At 40.2% G+C, this 27,278-nt stretch overlaps 1 protein-coding gene, 2 long non-coding RNA genes and 1 pseudogene across 3 annotated transcripts; all 4 read left to right on the top strand.

Moving 5' to 3' along the window:
- Window positions 1-705: 705 nt before the first annotated feature.
- On the top strand, window positions 706-1,821 carry LOC134069008 (transforming protein RhoA-like; annotated as a pseudogene).
- A 3,650-nt stretch (window positions 1,822-5,471) lies between these two features.
- On the top strand, window positions 5,472-9,083 carry LOC134069007 (rho-related GTP-binding protein RhoA-C-like). The gene is made up of 3 exons (XM_062524856.1): window positions 5,472-5,519; window positions 7,064-7,107; window positions 7,930-9,083. The coding sequence occupies exons 2-3, from the start codon at window positions 7,080-7,082 to the stop codon at window positions 8,496-8,498; spliced, it is 597 nt and encodes a 198-aa protein (XP_062380840.1). The 5' UTR covers window positions 5,472-5,519; window positions 7,064-7,079; the 3' UTR covers window positions 8,499-9,083.
- A 4,018-nt stretch (window positions 9,084-13,101) lies between these two features.
- Window positions 13,102-14,725, top strand: LOC134069009 (uncharacterized). The gene is made up of 3 exons (XR_009936747.1): window positions 13,102-13,221; window positions 13,405-13,484; window positions 14,636-14,725. It is a non-coding gene; the product is annotated as an uncharacterized LOC134069009 (long non-coding RNA).
- Window positions 14,726-15,921: 1,196 nt separating this feature from the next.
- Window positions 15,922-16,971, top strand: LOC134068375 (uncharacterized). The gene is made up of 3 exons (XR_009936698.1): window positions 15,922-16,205; window positions 16,326-16,633; window positions 16,889-16,971. It is a non-coding gene; the product is annotated as an uncharacterized LOC134068375 (long non-coding RNA).
- Window positions 16,972-27,278: the final 10,307 nt, after the last annotated feature.

Genomic DNA, 27,278 nt, shown 5'->3' with positions numbered 1-27,278 from the left:
GTATATTGTACAGTATTTGCAGATGACACCTGAGTGATACTAAAAACAGATAATATCTCTCTGTTCAGTTATTTTGCGTTGATATAGGCCTACTCATTGTGTTTATTGTAAGCTAATAACCATTTATGTGCATGCTTTAACAAATGTGTTAGCTTGATTCCAAATAATTAGGTTAATACCAAATGATGTGTTGTAGCCTACTTGTACTTACATTTCACTGAGGTGAATAGTGTACTCTAGCAAGGGTGGTGGTTCAAGTTCAAATGTATCTCTATGGCGCATCATCAGACACATTGGCCAATCAATATGCTTTACATTATTACATTTACAAGATACAGATTCAGAGGAGGTAATGCTTTGAGATCTTGGATTAGGGAAATGTCTCTGAGAGTTAAAACATGAGACCTTAGAATGCACAAGGTTCATTCATTTAAGTTTAATCGCTTTTGACATCTGGAAAAGCGACACATGTGAGAGAAGTGCAAGTTTGTCTCTGCAAATCTGTCCAGGGTTTAGTCCTATTTACACATGCTGTTGCATTTCTTGAGCATAGGGTGGCAGTAGCCTGTAAGATTGTAGATCAAAGTCCAAAAAGAGAGAAAACGCAAGTAGAAAAGAAAACAGCAATCAACCTCAGTACACATGTTGGGGATATTGTTTTCTTCAAGTGTAATAACTGTGCTTTATGTGAAGAGGAGATGATGACTCACTTTTATCCAGATTAGTTGCAGCCCCGGATCAGGTAGGCCTACTGACATCTGCCAACAGTGACAACTTGTTGACATCTGTCGACACTTCTCAGTTTTCCTGTAGAAGTTTTCTAGTGAGTCTTAAGTTAGCATAGGCTACGTGTTGTTTACCTTCGGGCAGTGACATGAGATTATTTAGGCCTTTCTCAAAGAAATCCACAGCGTTTAAAAGTTATTTTAAAGTAAGGCTATGAAAAGGTTTATGATACTGCCATACAAAATCAGTGGTGGTAGGCCTATTATGACCAAAGTCCATGACCATGACATAAACTCCTTCATCTGTTATGTGGGCCCTATGACAGGAAAATTCTTGGGGATACGGTGGCATAATAATAATAATAATAATAATAATAATAATAAAAACGTACAGTTTGATATCTCAGGAATTTCTGGGATTTTTTGCAATGTCTTTTTTTGACCATAATATTTCAAAACTTTTTTTTCTTCTGGGTCCCAAATACTGTATCTTGATTATAGGTTCATCAATGGCAGCCATTCGGAAGAAGCTAGTCATTGTTGGTGATGTTACATGTGGGAAGACATGTTTGCTTGTAGTTTTCAGCAAAGGACGGGTTCCTGAAGTGTATCCCCATTGTGTTTGAAAACACTGTTGCCGAAATTGAATTTGATGGGAAACAGGTGGAGATGGCTCTATGGAACTCAGCAGGCAAGGAGGACCATGACAGACTGCGGTCCTTGGATTACCCTGACACGGACGTCATACTCATGTGCTTTTCTATTGATGACCCAGACAGTTTGGAGAACATCGCAAAGAAGTGGGCTCCAGAGGTCAAACACTACTGTCCGAACGTTCCCATCATTCTGGTGGGTAACAAGAAGGATTTGCGCTACAACGAGCACACACGCCAGGAACTAGCGAAGATGAAACAGGAACCTGTTAAACAAGAGGAGGGCCAAAACATGGCCAATCGCATCAAAGCCTTTGGCTACATGGAGTGCTCAGCCAAGACAATGGAGAGCATCAAGGAGGTGTTTGAACTGGCCACTAGGGCTGCACTCCAAGGCAAGAAGTGCAGCAGACAGACCGCCTGCCTCTTGTCATAGAGGATGTTAGGAAAGTGGAGGGTTGTACTGGGCCAACTGTAACTGGACCATTCTATGAGTCTGACGATACAACTATTAGCTTCAGCCTAGCATAGATCATTGAATCGGATTTGACCATTAGCTTCTCGCCTGCTAGCAACATGCTTACAAGTGACGATTTCTGGTAATTTTCCCATTTAAAACGTGTCTCTCAAGTTAGAAAGTACCATGGGCGCAGTGATATCACGCACTACTTCCTGCTTGTTGCCTATGGGGACTATTTTCAGCTATCACTGCGCCCATGGTATGTTTGCAATTCCCTTGATTATTACGCCAGATGAGAGTGTAGTTCCATATCAATTCAGCCAAGAAAAACGCCAGGTTTAATTTTCAGTTGGTCTTATTGCACTTTCTAACTTGAGAAGAGACACGTTTTAAATGGGAAAATTACCAGAAATCTTAGTCACTTGTAAGCATGTTGCTAGCAGGCGAGAAGCTAATGGTCTAATCCGATTCAATGATCTATTCTAGGCTGAAGCTAAAAGTTGTATCGTCAGACTCACAGAATGGCTGGATGAACGGGAAAAAGGTAAATATAGATTGTTTTGCTCGAGGGGAGGTGGAAAATGAGCTTATTTCCAAAAATGGCGGAATATCCCTTTAAGCTTAATACATCCTCCATCTTGCCACTCAGTGATGTCACTGATTGAATCTTTCGAACAAGCAATTTGGTTTATTTAAAAAGGAAACTAAATATAGACATTAAATGCATACTACATTAATGCCATTAATGACACTAATGCAGATTTTGTGTGTGGATGTCAATGCTGTGCTTCAAATGGATTGAACAGTTCTAAGATTAGCCTACTTGAGTCTTTGCTTGGATTGCCCAGATGTCCGAATTGTGCTGATGAACTGGAGATCAAATGACAAACAGATATGCAAACGCAAAGCTGTGGTGGAATGCAGTTAATTTTGAAGACTAAATCATTTGAACATGCATCAACTGATTCTGTAATATGTCTGCGTGGAGATTTTGTGGTAGTTGAATGATACTGTATTGCTGAGACAATAGTAATTCACCATTCAACTTTTCAAATGAATTACTTCAATCAGATGTTTCTTCTGTATTGTAATGTTTTTCTTGTATAATGAATATATGGGGGGGGGGGGGGGGGGGGGTTTGGATGTCAACAAAATCAACAACAGGTGCACTAAGGGGGCAGCAGTGAGACAAACCCCAAAACAGGAATGGTTGTACAGGTGGTGGAAACTGATTTTTTTTGTTTCGCCTTTATCCTTCTTGACTGATTTTTCACTAGTTTTACACTTAGGCTAGAGTCAGTGTCACTACTGGTAGTATGAGCCATTACCATGGAGGGAACTCCAAGAGACAGCCAGTTGCTGCAGGAGAGCTGTAGCCTACAGGGTGGTGGCCCATAACCCAGCAACAGGACCAGTCTTCTCCTTTGTGCAAGGAGAACCAGGAACCCTGCCATAGCCCTACAGAATGACTTCCAGCAGGCGGCTGGTATGAATATCTCTGACCACACAGTCAGAAAACAGACTTCATGAGAGTGGCAGAAGCTTCACAATGTTGAGTATTTTCTTTTCTTTCAATACACATTAATTCATACCAGGGGCAGAACTATAGGCAGGGCAGGCGGGGCAACTGCCCTTGGGCCCGTGCCCTTCTTGAAGGCCCTTCGCACTATATCTATCATTTTAGATCTACTATTTTATCATGGTGGGAGTCATGACTCAAAAAATACCAGTGAAATCCCTAAAGCTGTCTTGTAATGTAATAGTTAGTCATGTTCTTTTAAGATAAGCTATGTTGTTATGGCTTGTATTTTTTTTTTTAAAATCATGTTTATGTAATTTTTTAACAACTGCAGTGCATGGTGGGTATGATATCTGAAGACTTGTTGAACTTCATCATCAAATTTCCATTGTAGTGAACAACGTAGGCTTGGACTAGGCTACGGGAAGTTGGTAATACCTGGTTTAACTTGTTCTTATGCCAAGCATCAGCCCCGGATCATTCTCACACAATTAACGCAGAATCTATAGTTTTTATGAATGACAATTCCAATAATCGATCAAACGAGAAAGATCATTTTACTTTGTGGGCTCTCTCCACGCTCGTGACTTCTACAAACTAAAGCATAATTTGGAACGAAATTATGAGCATGCAGTAGAGACAGAGAGGCAGGTTCCAGCTTCACTCTTCCGCGGTCAGACCGCATAGCCTATATTTAGGTGTCATTATCTGCCCAGCTAATGACGGAAATTCGAAATAAGATGTGAACAGCAAGTGGCCGCTTCACATGATGTCCGTTACCGTCCGAAATTCGGCAAGGAATTATCGCAAAATGTGCAGAATATTTGAAAACAGCTATTCGGCAGGTTCCACCTAGCTTGTCATTGTTGACATCTTCTGCCATAAGAATCGTTTTAAGCAAGGTAGGCAAATGATGATGGCAGCAAAGACGAGGGGAGGCTAAAGGAGGTGGCAGATCAGGTTTCCAGTGATTCACCATTTGTAAGCTCAGGTTGGTAAGAGGACTATTTTACATTGGCTGCTCTCACTGTGAGTAACTTAGCCAATTTATTTATTAGCTAGCCTAATATTTACCATCTGAAGAATGGAGTCACAAATTAGACTATTCTTGTGAATGCATTCCACTCAGATAGCTAATGTACCAGGTTCAAAATGCACGTTTACTTGCAAACAGAAATAAAAGCTTGGGACCCTCAATTTCCAAAGCAACAAATGTATCAACCATCTCTGCCCCAGGGCCCTGTGTGCAGTTGTTCCGCCACTGATTCATACAGTACATTTTATGACCATTCATTTGACCGCTTTAATTTTCAAACATGGTTTCGGAAGGCACAGGTACACACTCATGCCCAAAGAACACACGCATAATTATACCAAAAGTAAACAGTAAATAAAGTGTGAGAGAAAAGATAGAGAACACTAATTATTAGTATATATTATTATTAGTAATATACATTAATTGATAACTGATGATATTTGAAATTTGAAATGCAAGCATTTATAAAACATATGCTTCGCTTTCTGTCAGGACTTATATTGGGTTAAAGGGTTACTGTACAGTCTGCTTTCTTGCCTCTTTTAGGGGGTGATTTAGGCTATGCAACTTATTTTGCATGATACATTTTCAATTAATTGACATTACTCTGTTTTCTTTTTTAAAGTATATATTTTTGGGCTTTTTGCCTTTATTATTACAGGATAGTGAAGGGGTAGACAGGATACAAGTGGGAGAGAGAGATGGGGTGGGATCATGACCGCAGGCCGATTTCGAACCTGGGTCCCCGTGGGCTCTCGGACCCGCATATGGTATGAGCGCTGTAGCCTGCTGCGCCACAGCGCCCCCTACATTACTCTGTTTTCAAGGTTTTTTTTTTTTTTTTTTTTTTTTTTACAAATTCTTGTCAAAAAAGCTTAGGGACCTAGCTTGGGAGTAAACAAACTTTTGGCGAATTTGGGAATTTTTTCTGCAGGTCTGTCTGGCCAAGACAGGTGAGGTGAATATTTTTTTATAAGCACTGTATCAACAGTCTAGGTAGCTGAAGGACCACGTCACCTGAATGCGTTAGCCAATCATTGAGCGTTTGAGGAATAGCCTCAGCATACAACTCCACGGATCGGTTGCTGACACTCGTCAGTCTTCTGTTGAAGAAGGGAGTTTTGCGGTGAGTCTTAAGTTAGCCTATCTGGTTTACATTCTTTCATTTTCTTAAAGGTAAGGGTTCATCCTTGGCAGTAGCCTCCTTCGGTCTACTTTAAACAAATGGTATCCAGTGCGATACAAGCTATGAAAAGGATCACTTATTGGCCAAAGTCCAAAGTCAATTACACATTCTGGGTGTGCTGTGGTAATGACCGAAGACAATGACAAGAACGTATTTGTCTATTATGTTTTAATCTGTGAAGCCTACCTTCAAAATATACAGAGGTGGACATCCCAGGTTCAGAAAGTAAGTCCTGCCAAGTATTTGATCCAACCATATAGTAAACCAGCTCATCCTAATTAGCCGCCAGGTAGATCAGAAAGGTACATCTGTGTGCAGGTAGAAAGCATATACAGTATGGGAGGAAGTTTACCGGGAACCGGGATGTCCACCTCTGAAAAAATATTTCAAGCCGATTTTGAGTTAAACTTAATATTATTAAGAAGGTCAGGCATTGGCATACTGCATTGGCAGTAGCTTATCTAGATCAACTTTAAGCAAAGTATATCCAGTGCAATAGAAGTCATGACATGGATTACTTCCTGGCCAAAGTACAAAGTCAATTACACAATCTGGGCATGCAATAGCAATGACCAAAGACAATCACACTCCTTTATCCATTACTCTATATCTAAGTCTGTGTAGCCTACTTTCTACTGTAAATATATTTGGAGCTGTTTTTAACTTAAAAACTTGGCTACAACTTGCCATAGTCCTAGGCCTTCTTGCAGGCCTTTATTCTATCCAAACTGGACAATGCAAAAGCTGGCCTAAATGCTTGTGTAGTTTCACCACCCCTGCCCTATATCCAAGATGATTCAGAAAGCAGCCACAGGTATGGTCTTTAATCCTCCAAAGAAGACGCATGTACCTTCTAGCTCCTCTGAGGTCCTGTGTGAGGCCAGTTGATGATGCAGTGATGTTCCTTCCACATGCCCTGTGCTGCTTAGAAGATTCTGATTTTTTTTATCTGAATGCATCTGTATTCAGTGCAACTGATATGTTTAGCAACCATAAGGTTTGTGAAAGCTCTTTGCTTTTACCCATCATGAGGTGTTTCTTGTGTGACATCTGGTTCAAAGCTGTTAGAGGAATCAACAGAGACACAGTAAAATAGCTCCCCTGCAGGTTATTTGGTGCACTGCAACATCATCCTCAGTGGATATTAAAAATATTGCTGACTAATACAAACATTTTGAAACTATAGGTTTTAGAGGTGTTAGCTCTCACAAGTTACACTCACTCACACGTAGTGAGAGAGAGAGAGATAGAGAGAGAGAGCACACACACACACACACACACACACACACACACACACACACACAAGCGCGCGCGCACACACACACACACACACACACACACACACACACACACACATACTCACACACTTGTCCATACCCACATCCAGTTCCATCCTTCAGACCATTCTGTGCTATAATTTATTCTCCTGAGATAACCTCTTTGTGTTCCCGTGTCTTATTTGTTTTTGACATGATGTTTTGCAGAGCCCCTACTACAGCTATGGCCAGTTTGGCTTCGGGAGGGCAGGGTATGTTTTTCAATGTCTATCATCATTTACAGAGTGGTATAACCAGTCCTTTTAGACTGAAATTATACATGGAGAGGCACTATCAAACGAATCACATACCTTCTTTCATATTACCATTCTTTAGTGTCAGGCCAAGAGTTCTAACACAAGGGGGAGCTAGAGATGTGTCTTGATGTCCTTGCTCCTATTCTACCTGTAGAGTAGCAAGGTCCTCTCTTGCCTGGAGAGGGAAGAGGTGCAAAATAAAACAACCAACCTGAAAAATAACTGATCAACTAATCAATTGTGGGACCTATAATAACCATAGCCCAGTAAAACCATGCTGGCCCATACTGCATTATTCTGATGTATTTCATATAGGCCTCCCTAGCCCATATGTTTTGTTTGTCACAGACTTTTACCTACATAGAACTACAGCACATATACAGTATAGCATTTCATGTGCATTAATGCTGGAGATGTCCATTGAAATGAGTGTGAATGATGGTTATTACTTAACCTGTCCGGTTTCATTTCGGCGCGCATATTAACAGATTAGAGCGTGCTCACACTCTGCTTGACACGCAAGTCTTCAGGCCCGTACACACCAGATACGACACGAATTCATTTATATGGAACACTTGAATAATATTAGACTTGAACAAACATTTAGGGGTGCAAAATATTACAAAATCCCAGAAAATATTGATTGATTGTTGTCAATATCACCCATAACTCACTGAACTGATGAATTGATGTGTCAGGTTGTAATCATATCATGGTTTGTTTCACAAATACATAAAAAAATTTATGTAACAGGCCGTTGTTTTATCTTGTTTATAGGTTCACCCATACGGAAGAAGTTAGTCAATGTTGGTGATCGTACATCTGGGAAAACAAGTTTGTTTATAGTTTTCAGCAAAGGCCAGTTTCCTGAAGAGTATACCCCCACTGTATTTGAAAACTGTATTACTGATATTGAAGTTGATGGGGAACTGTTGGCGCTGGCTCTGTGGGACACAGCTGGCAAGGAGGACAGCGATAACCTGCGGCTCCTAGATTACCCTGACACAGACGTCATACTCATGTGCTTCTCCATCGGTGACCCAGACAGTTTGGAGAACATTCCAGAGAAGTGGATTCCAGAGGTCAAACAATACTGTCCAAGGGCTCCCATCATTCTGGTGGGCAACAAGAAGGATTTGCGCTACAACGAGCACACTTGCCAAGAACTAGCGAAGAGGAAACAGGAACCTGTTAAACAACAGGAGGGCAGGGACATGGCCAATCGCATCAAAGCCTTTGGCTACGTGGAGTGCTCAGCCAAGACGATGGAGGGCGTCAGGGAGGTGTTTGAACTGGCTGCCAGGGCAGCGCTGCAAGCTGAGAAGCGCACTTGCCTCTTGTCATAGAGGGAGAGAGGATGCTGGGAAAGGGAGGGAGCAGGGATGTGATGGAGGCCAAACTAGATGTAGGATGGTATCAGTAGGTTGCTGAAATGTCACCAGTGAGGGTTGAAACGGAGCAGGAATCAAGGAGATTCTAAATTATTTCACCATGTGATGGGTTTTCCCAGATCCCATCACAATTAAGCTTATTTAGTCAGGACCACTTTGTCAATAACATATTTTTATTTACTATTGCATGAAATACATTCTTGGCGGTATGTTCTGTTCTGGGGGCCCCCTGCCGCAGAGAGCAGCAATAAACCCCCCATGGGGTACAGAACAGAACAAACATCAATGACACAACATTGATAAGTCAGAAGTATGAGGGGGTTAAGGGGAGGAGGTGGGTGGCAAAGTTGCAGAAAAAGCAGATGGCAGCAGATTGGCGGAGGCAGTTTAAATAAGCGCTCTGAATGATCTCCGCCAATGAAAGCAGAGCTTGGCCGGCCTGCACTCAGCTGGCAATCACCTGGCAATCAGCTGAGCGATTAGATTGACAGTCAGCTGAGCCATTCAGGGAAGCTAGCGAGACTCAGTGACCTGCCTGAACTAACGCTGTGCTCCATTTTAACATTATTTTTTTTACAATTTCATATTGTTGAATCTGGCCTGCACACAGATTATCCTTATTGTGCTGCATTATGTTGTCAGTGACCAATCGTTTTGCGACAGTCAGCAAGAACGCATCAAAGATTAGTTTGTTTGTTTGTTGTTGACCTGTCTAGTCCTCATGTCTTTCTTCTATGTTAGTCTACCTTATCATCAATCTTGTCTCTGTGTAACTTGTGTATTTGTTGCCCCAGGGCTCCCTTGTAAATGAGATTTGATTAACTCAATGGGATATCACCTGGTAAAATAAAGGATAAATCAAATGAATTAGTCACACCGCATGTCATGTTAAATTAATTTGGATAATGAATTAATTTAATAAAATAAATGGATGTACACACTGATTTCTGAAGCGTTAAGACAGCATTATTGAGTGTTAAGACACCTATTGATTATGCAAGAAAATTGTCTCGACTACTAGCCCAAACTGTGGGGGCACTGTGACACAACAGGCTACAGCATTCAGAGTGCCCACAGGGACCCAGGTTCAAATCTGACCTGCAATCATATCCCAATTCTCTCCCTGAAACACACAAATGCCGTTTAACTGTTTTGGCTCCATGGCTACTTTGGCTATAATGCTTAACTAATCAATAAATACTTTGGTTATTGTTCCTATGTGCAGGGAAAACACCCTAATGTTTTTTAATGTTTGATATTATATTGATAGGTACTGTAGATCTGGGGCCCAATTGTGAGCTCCACAGAAGAATTATAGTCCTGAATTACAGTCTCTAACCGCCTACTGTTACTTTTTGTTTTGCTTTTGCTATATGTTAGTTATTTCATACTGTCACAAAAGTTTCTTATAAAGCTGATTCAGGGAAAATTTAGAGTGATGTTTACAATGTTTACCAAATAAATGCCCATACATATTAAAGCAACACTAAAGAGGTTTTTGTATCTTAAAATAATGTTTCCAAAATCATTTCAGTGGTTCTCTCATAACAGGGTGAACGGCACTTCTGCATTTGCTTACTTACTTATAGCCCTCTATCGGCTATAACCGCACTAAGTTTACCAGATCGGGTAGCGATTCTGTAGTAGTGTAGTGTGGTAGTGTAGTAGTAGTGTAGTGTGGACATCGTTATTTGCTGGATAGACAAATAGCGTTCGTGCTACAGAGGAAAAGTGTTTTAGTGATGCTTGTTCATAGCTTGACTCACTTGTTCATAGCTTTTTCTAGGCACCTAGCACCTTATCGGTAGCCTGACTCTCGCCAGACCCTTGTAGTTCCGCCATGCTCCACCAGAGGCGTTTCGCTGAGCTCCACACAAGGGTCTGGACGCGAGGGCAATCCAAACCCCTGTGCCAGTGATCAAAAAATGAGCAGCCAATCAGGAGCGCCGAAGCGAGTGTTTGATTCAAATAACAATGGCGGCACGCAGCGAGGAGTCTTGTGCTGACATTGATTCTGCTATTTCAACCGTTTTGTCGAATCTATCGAGTATTCATTCTTTCAGAGAATAGTTTTGAAGACATTTGTTGGTGGCAAGGATGTTTTTACTCTTCTTCCGACCGGGTTTGGCAAGAACTTGAAGAAGCCTAGCACGTCATTCAAGATAACAGGCAAGTGGTTTATCAAATCACATGCGAGGATGTTTTACAAGGACCTGCCTTCAGAAATACATCTCCTATCGAGAAGTCCCAGATCCTTGTGTGAAGCAGACAGCGAACTACAGGATCTGGCGAAAGTCAGGTTACCTTATCGGTACAGGCAAAACAAACACACAACCAAACTAAAAACAGCAGTCCCATCTTGTCTGATGCCTCTTCCTGTTAACACTGTTGGTGGTTACGTAAGAAAGACAAAGTAGGATCAAGCCTCTGTCAGTGCTACAGTCTGCCGTAAGGTCACATCGTCGCATTCAGGTCTACTCTAGCAATGGGGCTCCTATTCCTCATCATTTGTGAGTATGACATACTGTATTTTATAGCATGTAAACATAGCAAGGACTGTTTTCTACTTGATTGTCATATTCTATGACATTGTTGGATGACTTGGAGCATACTTGATATTTTCCATGTCACCTGTAAGAAATCTGACTCGTAACAATAATTCAGCAAATTCTCATCAGTGTTTGTTCTTTAACAAAGGCTTAACATGTGATGTGGATATATCAGTTCAGGCAGGTATGTCAAAACTCTAATTAAGTTCAATTATTATACATTGTATAATATTGTGTGTATTTGATACATTCTATACATCAAATACACACCCACTACTAGTGTGTCTGTGTTATGTGTGTCTGAAATATATCTCAAATATATCTCAAATATTGGCACCCATAGATGTTCTAAATAACCTTTTATACACTCATTTTTGTATTGTTTATTTCAGAATTTAACCCTGCCAAAATTATTGCAAAAGGAACCGACGTGTTAGTGGGGACGACACTGGAATTGAGGTGTGTCATTCCTGAGAATGTGGACATACAGAGTGATGAGTTACTCTTGTACCTCTGCAAAAATGGAGCCGGGATCAAGATGGGAATCAAGCTGAAAAAAATGGAAATAGGGGGTCATTGATGTGACACGAATTAATCTGGTAGATGCAACAGGATTGTTTTACATTCCGTTTGCAAACATGTTTTAATTTAGTAGATTTGAAGAGTTAATTTTGAATGTTGGATGTATTCATTTTTCTCACGTTAATTGGAAGTGAAAATTTCACGTTCAGATACATATACTCCAGAGCAGCAGGTGGCTGTAATGCCTAATTAAAACAACAAGCAGTAGAAGAAGAAGCGTTTGAATCGTGGTTGAATCGTGGTTGAATCGTTGGCTAAAACTCATCACTGGTGGTGACTGTCATGAAAATTGAGGCTCGAGTTAACCTACTGAAAGGTAAGTTTATCAACCTTATGATCATGTTATATTAGACAGCATATCTCCTAGCAGTTTTCTTGCAGTATAAAATCGTTGCATTGTGAAGCCTTGATGTCTTTTTCAGCGGCTTTTTTTAGTTAGTCTAACCAGAGCCCGTCTACGGAACCTAGCTGCTACCATGAAACCAGCACTAGCTAGAAATGTGCTGCAACCGTTGGCTGGTTGGGAAATTAATAAATAAAGCTTAGAGCTAAATATTGTCCATTAGTTGGATAGTGCATTTCGGAATTTCGTGGAGAATATGAATGTTAGGGTAGGTTGCATAAAGAATATTAAAAAGGTGTATGTTAATGAAAGCCTGTTAGCTGTGCGCCACGTGTGTTGCTAGCAAACTGCAAAGAAAACCTTTTACTGCTAGTGCTAGCATAGCCACATGGACATAGTTATAGAAAGTTTGTACCCACACTATGAACATAAGTATTTTGATTCTTTTGTGCCGCAAAATAATGAAAAAAACATGCTCAAAAGATTTCTTAAAGAAATTAAACTTGAATATGTTTAGTGACCTTAGTTCACTCTAGATTTGTGCATTTGTTTTGTGACATGTTGATTTGTGTGCTTATGAGTTGATGTAATTATTTTTTCTCTTCCATAGGTCCATGTTATTGCACGCACTTCCAATTGTAAGTACTGTCATCAGTTGTATTGCTTCTAAATCAAATTCAAATCAAAATTAGAATCTAAAAATGTGTGTTTGTGTTAAAAATGTATCAATTCACGTGGAAGTCTGAATTTTGGTAGTACATTGTAAGTATATCTCTTTGCTTGTTATTGATGTTAAGATTGAAGTTTTAATAATGTGCCTATTGTTTTTATATATATATCTGTTGCAGGGTTAGGTGGTGAAAATCTGGAGCTGTAAGGGATGCAAAGAAACAGTATCAAGTAGGTCCACGCTCCTAAATCATTACAAGCTTAAGCATCCGCATTTTGGACGTAGGGCTCCCTTTCCCTGTACATACCCACACTGTCCTTGCACGTTTAGAATGTGGAATTCAAATCTGCTTTCCTTCCTGTTAATGCTTTTATTTCAGATCAACGCAGAATTCAAAAGAATTACGACGTCCCACTTCAATCCAAGTTCCAGTCTCAGATAGACCTTCACTCTGACAACCTGATAAAGCTGTTCCAAAAGAGAGGGGGACAAATAGGGAAAGGTCTCCAAGCAATCATTGAGAAAATGACTGATGTGAGTGATACTGGGTCTTAAATCATGCAAACCTTACAAGGGATTTTGATCATATTGATATTTCTTTACATTGTATTTGTCGAACTTTTCTTTCTTTTTCCATGATCGTTTCCAGCAGTGGTTGACTTAAATGAAGGTTAGATTGACCTGCTAATCAAGAATTTTTATTTCAATGTGATATAGATGCTGGCCAGGAGTGTCTCCTGAAGGGACTTTGTATGTACATGGGGGAAGATCCTGAAAACCTTGTGCAGGAATATGTGGTATGTACATGAATTGGTGCTTTTCTCAACACTCCACTTCTTGTACTAGGTAAAGGGGAAATCTAGTGTAAATCCCATAGCCCTGTTTAAAGGAATACTTCACCGTTTTTTCATATTAAACTACGTTATTCCCTTAAATAAGACGAGTTGATACATGCCTCTCACATTCAATGCGTGCACTCACTGGCTCTGGCGTGCGGCGCAACTTTGATAGCACTTAGCTAGCCCAATGCATTCATTAGGATCCAAACAGAGATGAAGTTAGAAGCGACCAAACACCTCCATGTTTTCCCTAAATACAGTTACACAAGTAGTCACACGACCAAGTATGGTGAGACAAAATAAAACGTGGTGCATTTGTAAGCAGGTAAGAGGGATACCTATATTGTGTGGCGCAGTAATATCCTCACTTTTGCACTTTCAGTTTCACTTTGGAGTGAGGATATTATGGCGCAGAGTCTAAGTGCTCCCAATGTTATTCCGCCACACAATATAGTCATACCTTTTGCCTGCTTAGAAATGCACCATGTTTTATTTTGTCTCACCATACTTGGTCATGTGACTACTCATGTAACTGTATTTTAATAGGGAAACTATGGAGGTGGTCGCCTCTAACTTCATCTCTGTTTGGATCCTAATGAATGCATTGGGCTAGCTAAACGCTATCAAAGTTGCACCGCGCGCCAGAGCCGGTGAGTGCACACATTGAAACGTGAGAGGTATGTATCAACTCGTCTTAATTAAGGGAATAACATAGTTTAATATGAAAAAACAGTGAAGTGTTCCTTTAAGCTCACCACATGCAGTCCATTGGAAAAAGAACAAGACAATATGTGAAAACATAGGCCAATTCATGGACAGGCAGCTTAAAGAAGACTATGGGGCAACTGAAACTGAAACTAAGGAGAGATGCCCCATTAGGTCAGCTTCAGCTGCCTGTCCATATCTTTGTCTATATTGTGCCAAATTTGCTCATTCTTTTTTTCCTATGGGACTGCAGAATGCTGTGATTGTTAAATCCTCAATGCTTATTGACTTAAGCCATGTAAAGTAATGTAACATTTCAGACATGACTACTTTCTGTAGTGGTCTCGTGTAGAGCTTGGGTCTAATTTCCGTACTGTTGTGTGCATTTGTCTTGTCTTAATCAGGGCATGGATGAAGTTGATGTCAGTGAATCCATTGAAGAGACAACTGTCGGGATTTACGTTCTGAGAGAACATGAATCAAGTGAACCGGAGGACATTTGTTTCTTTTCTTTTTTTTATGCGCAAAGGACTTCAACACATCTCACCTTTTGGTCTATCTCTTGTTCATCTCTTACTCTCTCTTTTTCTCTGTCACACCAACACACACATACTAACAAACACACGCACCTCACACCCATCCACATAACTCCAGTGACAAACTCCAGTGTAATTTTTGCCACCATGTTTGGCTCACAGCATAGACCACCATTGTCTTCCTCTCTATCCCCTTCTCTTCCTCTCTTTCTCTTCCCTTCTCACTCTCTCTCCCTCCCTCTCTCACTCCTCTCTTTCTGTGTAGGATGTCTGCTGCACTGTAAAGTGTCGGATGAAAAGCATTGTGTACTCATGTAGCTTTCAATAAAAACAATTAAAAGACTGAAACTGACTGGCTCATTTTAATACAAAGGGACTACTAGGGACATTTCTTTATGAGTTTAATTTGTATTAGCATTAAGAAATTCAAGTTAGAAGTATCATGTAAATCTACTTCAATTAACATGATAAAATTACTTTAACATTACACAATAAATTGGTATTACATAAATAAGAAGGTAATGTCTTCATTCAACATGATTTTTTTATGTAATACAATGTGATTGCAATGTGTAGGCTTTACAAGCAACGATTAACTAGAACCAAAGTGTAAAAATTGCGTCAGTTGGACACAATCTGATCATGTGGGACCGATGTACACAATAAAATCATGTAAATTCAACGATTTTTTTTTTTCAGTGAGGGCTCAAGGGATTTTGTTTATACCTCTCCAAACGTCACCAGCCAAAACTCAGGCACTTATAGTTGCATATATACAACCACTAAGCCTGAAAATAAAATAGTGACTGGTGTAGGCCACAATTCTGTCTTCATCAGTGTCAGCGGTAATTTATGATATTCATTTTGTCAAATATATTTTACAAACAGCACCTGATCCACTTACGACAATGTCATGATAGACTCGTATTGTTTGAAATCTGAAACAGGTATTCTGTTACTCTAAATTTAAATTTTGTTTGTGTTTTCGAGTTTTGTTTGTGTTTTAGACTATTTGAAGGAGAAAGTGTGAACCTGAAATGTGCTCATCTAGAGATCAGTGAGACACAAAATTAATACAAAAAAATCCTATTTTTGTTGTTGTCTGTTTGTTTGTGTGTGTGTTTGTTTGTTTCAGAATTTGTCCCTGCCAAAATTATCCCAAAACAAACTGAAATATTAGCGGGGACTACACTGGAACTGAGGTGTGCCATTCCTCCGAACATGGAAATGCAGAGTGGTGGCCTACTCATGCACCTCTGCAAAGATGGCATCGGGATCAAGATGGGAGTAGTTACAACCTTATGGGGTGTTGTTTATACCTTCCCAGAAGTCACCAGCCAAAACTCAGGCACTTACAGTTGTGTATGTACAACCATTAAATCTGAAAATAATATAGTGACTGGTGTTGGCCACAATTCTGTCTTCATCAAAGTCAAAGGTAATGTATGATATTAGGTTTGTCAAACATAATTTACCACTCATGGCAGTATCATGACAGACACTTGTTATTTGACAAACATGTTGTTCAGTATAAACGTTGATTTTGCTTGTGTTTTAGACTTCGGTTCAGCCAGAATTGTTGTAGAAAGCACTCATGTAATTGAAGGAGACAGTAGGACCTGAAATGTGCTCATGTTGAGGTCAATGAGACACAAGATGCATACAAAACTTTGTATGTATACCTTTGCAAGGATGGAATTGGAATCTGCAGGAGAGAAGTGCATTCCAATGGAGAAAAGGTTTTTACACTTGTACATGTCAGAAAAGAAGACTCCGGCCATTACAGTTGTGTGTACTCATTAAAGGAACATCACCATGGCAAAGCGAGGTCAACAAATGAAAACTCAGTCATCATCTACGTTGAAGGTGAATCATAATTTATAAAGCCTCATTACTTAACTAACTTAACATACTGTTCCAAAGGAGCAGTGAGATGAGATTCAAACAATATTCTTGGGGTAGTGGTAGCCTATGATTACTGTAAGGAGCTATGCTAGCATGCAGTAGCGTGGAAAGTTGTAGGTTCAATTCCTGGCTTCCACTGATGTGCCCTTGAGCAAAGCACTTAACAGCAAATATTGCTGACTTGAAGAGTTAATGCCATTTTATCTGTTTTCACAGGCCAGTCATGGGGGCATGTCATCAAGATTATTTATTCAACTGCATTTTTCTTGGTAGGTTTGGCTGTTGTGGTGGAATTTTTCATTTTACAGAAGAAAAGATAATAGAGCCAATTGTCTACGTAACCTTAACTCAGTGTTGTGTAAAGTAGATGATCCTGCACTTATGTTAAGTCATTACAGAAGTGATTCTATTAATGTGTTAAGAAACAATTGACCCTTCCAGAGCCACGCCCTAAAACCGCCACAGGCCAATCGTGGCTTAGCAACCCGTAACTAGGCAAGCAAGGCCTGGCAAGCTTTCGAGTTTTTGCCATGTTAACCTATGGAGACTGCATAGCCTGTGGGCCATTAAGGGCATTTATTTGGATGTGTGGTGCCCCCAAACACGTGAAATCACGGTGAAATAACATGTTGAACTATAAAGACATGATATAGTTTGAAATACGTATTTTTCTAACTTTAAATTTTGCATATTGCGTGATATTTCCATAACCGCGAGATACGTTTCACGATGGCGGCAAAAAGTTCTTAAAGGGATATTCCGCCATTTTTGGAAATACGCTCATTTTCCACCTCCCCTCGAGCAAAACAATCGATATTTACCTTGTTCCCGTTCATCCAGCCATTCTGTGAGTCTTGCGATACAACTTTTAGCTTCAGCCTAGCATAGATCATTGAATCGGATTAGACCATTAGCTTCTTGCCTGCTAGCTTCATGTTTAAAAGTGACTAAGATTTCTGGTAATTTTCCCATTTAAAACGTGTCTCCTCTCAAGTTAGAAAGTGCAATAAGACCAACTGAAAATGAAACCTGGCGTTTTTCTAGGCTGATTTGACATGGAACTACACTTTCATCTGGCGTAATAATCAAGGCAACTTGCAGCTACTGGCACTACTACTGCTTGTTGTCTATGGGGACTATTTTCAGATGCTGCGTACGATATCACTGCGCCAATGGTACGTTTGCAAGTTGCCTTGATTATTACGCCAGATGAGAGTGTAGTTCCATGTCAAATCAGCCTAGAAAAACGCCAGGTTTCATTTTCAGTTGGTCTTATTGCACTTTCTAACTTGAGAGGAGACACGTTTTAAATGGGAAAATTACCAGAAATCTTAGTCACTTTTAAACATGAAGCTAGCAGGCGAGAAGCTAATGGTCTAATCCGATTCAATGATCTATGCTAGGCTGAAGCTAAAAGTTGTATCGCCAGACTCACAGAATGGCTGGATGAACGGGAACAAGGTAAATATCGATTGTTTTGCTCGAGGGGAGGTGGAAAATGAGCGTATTTCCAAAAATGGCGGAATATCCCTTTAACAGACATTCAACGAGACGTATGTATAGCCCGTCAGCAATTCTGTCTAAAATAATACCTAGTTGAAGTACCAATCATGTTATGTTGTCAAATATTGACGTTATGGAAGTATAGCTTAAAACGTTATGCTAGTTTTGTCCCCCGCACGTTTCATTCGTACTAGCCTGGAGGAGCCATCGAAAACAATGCGTACCTTCGACTTTTGCTTAAATAACTCATGAATGGTTTTGTTCAGAGCTGAAAATGCAACTGTAGTTGACAGAGGACAGATGTAGCTCGCTAGTGACCAAATATGAGCTTTCAGTGTGGTGCGATGTCTTTGTAAATTACATTTGTTTAAAAAATCCTGTGTCTCCTCCATTGTAATAGACGGGCAAGGTGCGAAAGTTTGACAGGCGTAGCAACAGTAACTATGGAGGGCGGGACTTCTGGAAGGGTCAATTGGTTATAAAACAATTGTTATAGAAAATGTAATATGATGTTTAATATACACTGACATCAGTGCATCAAAACCACATCAAAATCATGGCAGGAAATCCAAAATCTGAAATGTTTTGTGGGCACTGAACAATGTGTTTATGATCCTGCTTATCATTTGTGCACTATAAGTGTTTCAATTGCTGTAAAATGTTAAATATTTTGGGTAGTTACAGTATTTGAAAGTTTTATTAGCCCTTTATGTCCGACCCATTCTCAAAGCATTGGATTTTCTTTTGAGAATGGTAATAAAGTTCTCATTTCCATGGCTCATTTCCATGTGTCTATTTTCATATTACTGTAGATTTCGATATGTGTTTTTACTAGAAACATTCAGAAAAATTAAAAGGCAACAAATGGTGCCTAAAGGTAGGGTATTGGATTCTAATTTTTGGCCATTTTTGCAAAATAACCTGAAATCCTATTCCTAACCCACTTACAGCCACTGTAGGAAGTTGGAAGCACTGAAATGGAAATTAAACACATCAATCATCTGTGGAATGGGCAGGGCTTGAAAAACTAAAGTAATAGTCTCGGTGTAAACTACACATTTGACCTGCTTCAATGTTACAATACATCATACCTTAATAAAATCATGCAACATATAGCTTTTCTGTGGATATCGTTATTTGCTGGATAAACAAATAGTGTGCGTGCGACAGAGGGAAATGTGCTTTAGTGTTGCTTAAAAACTCTTTCTAAATAACCCAAGAGCCAAAATGTGGTTCATTGAATAACTCATCTGTCTACTCATGCATGTTTGTCTACTCGTGTGGTTGCTTGTACATAATTGCTTGTGCTAGTTTTGGATGGTCTGCAACAGTTTGGTTGACTACGAATCAGAGACCACATATCTGCTCACACAAAAACACATCTTGCCAAAAATAAAGAGAACAGCCCAATGTTATTACTGTCTTTTTAAAGATGCATGTTTTGTCAGATCTGGCCTACAGGCAAGGCAGCATGCATACAGCCTCAACCTGCAGTCATGTCATTAAACACAACCGGACCGGTTAGGTATATTGGATATTATCCTCCTCCCCAAATGTATCTTCAATTTATCTCGATCACTAGTGTTTAACAAGAATATGAAGTTGTTAAAGAGTGAATATAGTATATATACATTAATATACTGTATATGTGTACATTTAGTGACTGTACAACACGTACACGCATGCACATACTGTATAAGGATACATGCACACACATGCAGGCACACACACAGACAAGCACGGACACACACATATACATAAACACACACATGCAGGCACACACACAGACAAGCACAGACACACACAAATAAACACACACATGCAGGCACACACACAGACAAGTACAGACACACACAAATAGACGCACACATGCACATACAGTACATAGCCTACTGTGCAAAAGCCTCTAAATCCACTTTTGTCAAAAATGAGACAATGATGGTGAGTGAATGCTGTTCACATATACTGTAGTGTAAGTTAATTCAATAATTTAGCTTCAAAACTCACTAAATATCATTCTCTTCCTGGTCTGAAATATTGATTTGTAGACGAAACCCTATAGGAGTCTGATACAAAATGCTAATTTAAAAGAAAAGTGGTCAGACAGATTTAGAGGCTTTTGCATCTGAACCCACACTCACACACATGCACATACATACACACAAACACACATATACACACACAGTTAGAAGGGTCCTGGGCTCATGCTGCCTACTACAGCTGTTTATGTAAGGTATAACGGCTGACGAGGTGTGCTGTTATATGGAATTAATGGACAAGGGTTAGGGTTAGGGTTAGGGTTACTCCCTGATGAGCAGTGGAGGGCCGTTATCCCGCTTATCAGTGATCACCAAATTGTCTCTATAGGCAATAGTAACAGACAACAGAAACGGCTCTGTTTAAAAAGAAGCCGACTTGTTCAGTTTGTTGTACAACTTTCTTTGGCCCTAACAGCGATAGCATGCACAGTTAGCTTTACAGTTGATTCCATTGTTGCAAAGCCTGCTTCCAGGCTCAGCTCTCGTCCTGTTATGGTTGTTATTTACAGTATATGCATTGATATGGAATGGTGATTAAACTATTTTTACCCAATCTCCTTCATATGTGTGTTGTTACACAGAATTAATAGCTACAGACGACAGAGCGAAAGACCCAAGGCAGACTTCACCGGCTAATAGACTGACCAATAGCCTACAGTATGTCTCTTCCTGGAAGGCTCATATATTTCCGGTGGAACATGTGTGTTGTAGAGACTATTGATTTGGCATACCTGTTTACACGGACTGGTTGGGTGTTGTACCTATAGTGAATGAGCACATTAAGATGTTGAAGGATTAATACATAGGCCTGTATGAAAGTGTAATAGAGAGTTGCCCTGTTGGACATACAGTAAGAGCGCAAACACGAAAGGAGAAAAATCTAACAGAAGATGCCATTACAACGCAGCTGAGCTGAAACTCCTCTGGAAATGTATGAGCTGGCTGAAGAGCCCTCCATGGCATACAATATAGTCCACTAAAGTCTCACGTGAGCGTCACATGACATGAGACGGGACAGAGACGCAATGCCAAATACACAAAGGAGCACATGGTTCTAACAGGATCTATGGAAACAGGAACAAGAACACATGTACATGATCGGTACAAACTAAGAGTCCTAAATTAAACAAACTTTAATCCGTGACAAATATAACCAGCCACAGTAATCATCCATATACTCCGATGGTCACCAGCATACTGTATGAGCCTATTTCACAAGATGTCGCCACTGTGTAAACTAACTTCCTCTGGAACAGCTCAGTCTACAGGAAAGACAGAAACAGGAAGATGTTTTACCCTTGTTTTACATGGTGTCAAGCAGTGATGCGCTGGGCCATTCAACGGCGACCTGAACTTGCCCAATACAATAATTAAACCTGACCGCCTCTTGATCCGCAAATGTTATTAAAAACAAAATTATGCTCAACCTTTCAGGGACTGTCCACCTGGCCCAGATCTTTTGAGCAAACATTGTATGGCTGTTCAGGTGAATTAACTTCCAGCGTGTGGCCTCCAAGCTTCCAGCATAGCGTACCAGTGAAGGTGGGCCTTCATTACAGTGGGCGAGTGTGTTCTCTCGTCCCTTTCAAATAAGTGGGAGTGGCGTTAGTCAAGACAAATAGTGATGCATTGGGTCTAGTGTCCAGAGCCAGGGGCCACAGTTACTCATCTCTCATATTCTTAGCAATGGAGCTTCTATTCTGCATGATATGTGAGTATAACTGAAACAGGTGTTTGTAAGCAAGGAGGTGTTTTATCTAGTCATGATTGGTGCCCATGCACATACATTGCTGATGGCAAGGTGTTTGAATGTAGGGATGTGTTTTATCTAAGTGCTATAACAAGGTCATACTAGATTTGATTGCCCCTGCACACAGATGATTACGTCAGCATTAACATTATTCTGAAACATGTAGATTGGAATGGCAATGATGATTATTCCTTTTCTCTTCCCTCCAAAAAGCATTTGCCCAAATTTTGGATACATGCCATCAGAAAGGTATGTGCAAGCTACTGAATATTAAATTCTGATAAAAAATGTGCTATACTGTATCTTATATGTTGGTTTACATGTTGGGTTTCTTCATCATCAGAAGAGAATGTTTCAAGCATTCTTACCCCTGCCATCATTGTTTCAAAAACAACTGAATTGTTTGAAGGAGACAAGTTGGAACTGAGGTGTGTGATTTTGGATACAGAAATGTCCACTGTTAATCAGCACATGTACCTCTGCAAGAATGGATTTGTTATCATGATGGAAATATGTGCAAGCTCAAGATATGTTGATTTTCTGATTCCACGGGTTGGGATACAAGACTCAGGAGTTTACAGTTGCATGTACTCTGAACATAAATACCTTGTTCGTAAAGTACAAGTAGTGGAATACAGCTCCATCTTCATCCAAGTCAAAGGTATTGTACCACCTCTCAAAAACCTACATTCTTTTTACGTTCCTACATTCTTTCTACTTTCTGCCTATTCTGTTTAAGTATATTATTCACTTTACCATGGAGGTATACAAATCTATCTCTTGACAATTTGTCTTGGACCCACAGTGAAAACAATGAGGGAAAAACTCACAAAAAAATATTTGCGAATTATTGGCAGCCCTGCATCTAAAACATATTTTTATAATAATAAAAAAAAAAGTGGGCAGCCGTGGTGTACTGGTTAGCGCATCGGGCTTGTAACCGGAGGGTTGCCGGTTCGATCCCCGACCAGTCCACAACGGCTGAAGTGCCCTTGAACAAGGCACCTAACCCCTCACTGCTCCCCGAGCGCCGCTGGTTGGGCAGGCAGCTCACTGCTCTGGGTTGTGTGATTCACCTCACTGTGTGTTAACTGTGTGCTGTGTGTTCACTAATTCGGTTAAATTGGGTTAAATGCAGAGAACTGTATTTCCCTCACGGGATCAAAAAAGTATATATTCTATTCTTCTATTCTATTGAAGCCACCATTCCTCTTCACAAAGTCTCTCCAGATTGTTTCAGATTCTTAGTCGGTCTTCACTTGTCCATTGTACTCTTTGGCAAACCCCACTGTTTTTCTATGTACTTCAAGTTCAAGTTCAAGTTTATTATAGGCATTTCAACAATATAAAATCCGTAACACCACTCAACACACATAAAAAAGTGCATGGTTTACAGAGAAAGCAGCAGTAAGGTTCAGTTGTGCAAAAACTCTTTTTAGAAAAGCTTAAGCTAAGATAAGATATCTAGGATTTTGATATGATTTGTGTGCATTGTAGCACTCCTCATTAATTTGATGTAAAGTGCATTTCATAAATAAAATGTATTATTATTATTATAAAAAGTGCAAAGAGAGGTAGACCAGGTTATGAAGTAAACCATAAAGTGCTTAGTGCATGTTCAGGTGATGAATATGTAACCCAGGTTAAAATAGCCATAAATACATTCTTGAATAAATAACAATAAAAATACTTTTGAATAAATATAGTGAAATAATAAATAAAGTTCATGATTTAGTATAATAAATAGGATTAAAAATGATTTCGTTTCAATTATTAATTCTTACAGGAAGTTTTGTCACTTAATACGAATCAGCCTATCAGAATGGCTGGTTGCAACTTCCTGTTAGAGAGAGAGAACGCTAGTCAGAGGAGAAGTCACGCACGCTGAAAGTTAACAGCTAGCCAACAACAAACCAGTGAGCAAAATAAGTGCAAGTCGCGTGAAAACGTTTATTTTCTTTTCTTTTCAAGTGTGTTTTGTGTTACATAAGGTCTACGAGGTAGACTGTGTTATTTTCACATATTAGAGAGTATAACCACCGTGTATTGGAGCCACGCACCGCTGGCGAGCCTCCCACCCGAGAGAACCATCGGAGCATCATCTAGCTGCATCCATCGGATCCATCGACATTGGGATAACAACAAGAACTCTTTATTTGGAATTGCGGTAGGACTTTAAAAAGCCATCGTCATTTTCGTGTTAAGAGGATTGTTTATTGGACTTTTGAATTGCGGTAGCGTGGGACTCATCAACGAAACCGAAACTTAACTCAACTCATCCCCACGTTTTCCACGTGGATTTCGCTGGATGCTCTACTACTGGTCGCTAGCAAGGTTAAATGCACTGACTGTTTAGCACATTTGATTGAATTGCATTGTTACTGAAAGCACTGTTTAACATGACATTTGATAGTTTTATTCACTAACGATTCCAGCCTTACTGTTATATTGAATGGTGAATGTTATCTTTGAAACTTGATGGTATTAGCCTACTGTTACATGTCAAAGCTACACTGTTTTGATTTTGTTTTTGAACCCGCTAAACCTAGTAGCTCACTGGTTTAGATAGCTAAAAGCTAATGCCTGATTCTAAAAATAGGCCTGTTGATTTAAAGCACTCGCTGCATTAATACTGTTGATTTAAAGCACTTGCTGCATTGATACTTTTGATAATAGCATTCAGTGCTCCTGATTGTTGAACTTAAAGTTAAAGTACGTACTAATTGAAATAATATTTTCTATTTGAATTTAGCCTTAATTAAACTCATTAATACTAATGTGAAAATAAGTCTTATTAAACAAAATAAGGATTTAGGTTAATTTAATTTAAAATAGGATTTAAACAGAAACTGAGTTAACTCTAAATAGAAACTAAATAGTAAGTTAAAGGTAACTTTAAACTAAACTTGATAATTACTTTCTTTAAACTGAAACAAGTTAAAAGATTGAACTGTATGCTTTATTACCTGAAAGAAGAGGTAATCACTTGAGACAGATACTTATACTGGATTCCAATTCTTTATTCATATTGTCCATTTCATGTCTTTAATGGTGCCAATGTATGTTTTCTACTTTTGCTCTTTTCCAATATAAACAAGCCGGCATTTAAAACTGAATTCATGGTCTGTGGTGTGTCTAATGTTATTTTGCTGTAATTATTGTTTTAGCCACTTCTGCTCCCTACGAGCCTAGTCACTGGTCCTAATATAGCATAACTTATCACAAATCGAGGTAAGTGCTACAATATAAATGGCGAGCCAGCCAGGAGCAGTTGATTGCTAAAATAGAGAGGATTATTAGTGAAATAAAGTAATTTTACCACCCAGACCTAAAATAGAACCAAGTCCGGCCAAAATGGAAGTGGTAGATAGAGAAAATGTAAAAGTGCCTAACTCAGTCATTATTAGTGGACTTACTGACACAGACAAAGATCAAGACGTCACTGACTTCCTGAACCGGTATGGACGTATCGGGAGAGCAATCAGAGTAGATGACCCTGAATCCCCATACCACAGAAATGTCATTGTGGAGTATGAGAGTGGAGCTGCAGTCACAGCCCTTGATCCTTTGCTTCCACATAACTATGAGAGCCCTAGTGAAGTGACTTATCAGATCAAAGCCTTGTCAGTTGAATATGTCCCTACTGTGACTGGTGGCGCCGTCCAAAGCTTCTTGACTGAACTGCAAAAGATCGCTAAACTGAGTGGTCGATCCTATGAAGAGATCCTGCGAGAACAGCTGTCTGAATGCAGTAAATCAGTAGCTGTTAGTGCAGAGCCTGTCAATGAGCCTGAAATCGAGTCTTCCCACACTGAAGTTGAGAGTGAACAAGAACAACCACCAGTGGCGCAGCCACAAGTAACCTCTCCTGTTGAGACAAAAGAGCCTGATGAAACTCCCCAACGTGATGCTGAGGCCAAAGCTTTCAGTCCGGTTAAAGACAATAAAGCCCCTATGACTGCTGCAAGTTACTCTAATCCTCCTGAAGTGCAACGAGTGATTGTGGAACATGTAGTAAAAAGTAATGCCCCTGCACCAGTAATGCATGCGTCATTCAGACTCAGACAATTCTCTGGCAAAACCCCTTGCCCGAATCACGAAATAGATTTTGACACATGGAGAACTAGCGTTGAGCTCATTCTAAAAGATCCAGCTCTGCCTGACCTACAACGCTCAAGAAAGATTCTAGAAAGCTTAGTTCCCCCAGCAGCCAACGTTATCAAACCTTTAGGCCCACAGGCCTTGCCTGAAGCCTACCTTGAGCTGCTAGATTCAGCATTCGGAATTGTACAAGATGGTGATGAGCTTTTCGCTGTGTTCCTCAACACATTCCAGAATACTGGAGAGACAGCCTCACAGTTCTTACACAGGCTACAGACTGTTCTTACCAAAGTATTGAAGAGAGGTGGTTTATCTGCCAGTGAAGCTGATCGTCACCTTCTGCGCCAGTTTTGTCGAGGGTGCTGGGACAATGTACTGATAGCGGACCTGCAGCTTGAACGTAAGAGAGACAACCCACCTCCCTTCTCAGATTTGCTGATGCAACTGCGCATAGAAGAAGATAAGCAAACTGCCAAAGAGAACCGAATGAAGAAGCACCTTGGTGCATCAAAGCAGAAAGCCAATGTCCGTCTCTTGACAGCAAGCTCTCTTGAAGCCGATACATCAGTGGACGATGACCTCACTGAACTGAGGAAGCAAGTTGCTCAGCTACAGAGTCAACTCACTCGACAAAAGACAAAGAAAGCAGAGTCCAGCGCATCTCCAGACGAGGTCGCTGAACTGAAGAAACAAGTCATAGAGTTGAAAAGCCAGCTCACAAGCAGAAAATCAAAGAAACCCCCTAAGACAAAGGACAATGTGGCACAATACAGTTCAAAGCGTCAACCCAAGACCCAAGCATCTGATAGCCCTTCAACTTCAACCCCAAGGCCTAGTACCAGACCCAGGCCATGGTACTGTTTTCATTGTGGCGAAGATGGCCATATTGCTCCCACCTGTGACAATGAGCCAGATCCAGCATTAGTAGCTGAAAAGAAAATACAGCTGAAAGAAAAACAGTCCTCGTGGGACAGTCAAAATGGTTCATCCTCCCCCCAGCGTTTAAACTGAAGTCAGCCCTCATTGCGGGACAAATGAGAGCTGAAGGCAGTGAAAAGCGTCCCACCTCTAAACACAGCAGATCCCGCAACGTGAACCTGCCAAAGGGACTAGTTGGAGCTAAATACACAGCTTGTGTACTCATTGATGGACAAACCTGTAACTGCCTTCTCGACACAGGGTCTCAGGTGACCACAGTGTCACAATCCTTCTA

The sequence above is a fragment of the Sardina pilchardus genome, chromosome 21 (assembly GCF_963854185.1).
Source record: "Sardina pilchardus chromosome 21, fSarPil1.1, whole genome shotgun sequence".
NCBI lineage: Eukaryota > Metazoa > Chordata > Actinopteri > Clupeiformes > Clupeidae > Sardina > Sardina pilchardus.
This window is presented reverse-complemented; position numbering and strand designations above follow the sequence as displayed.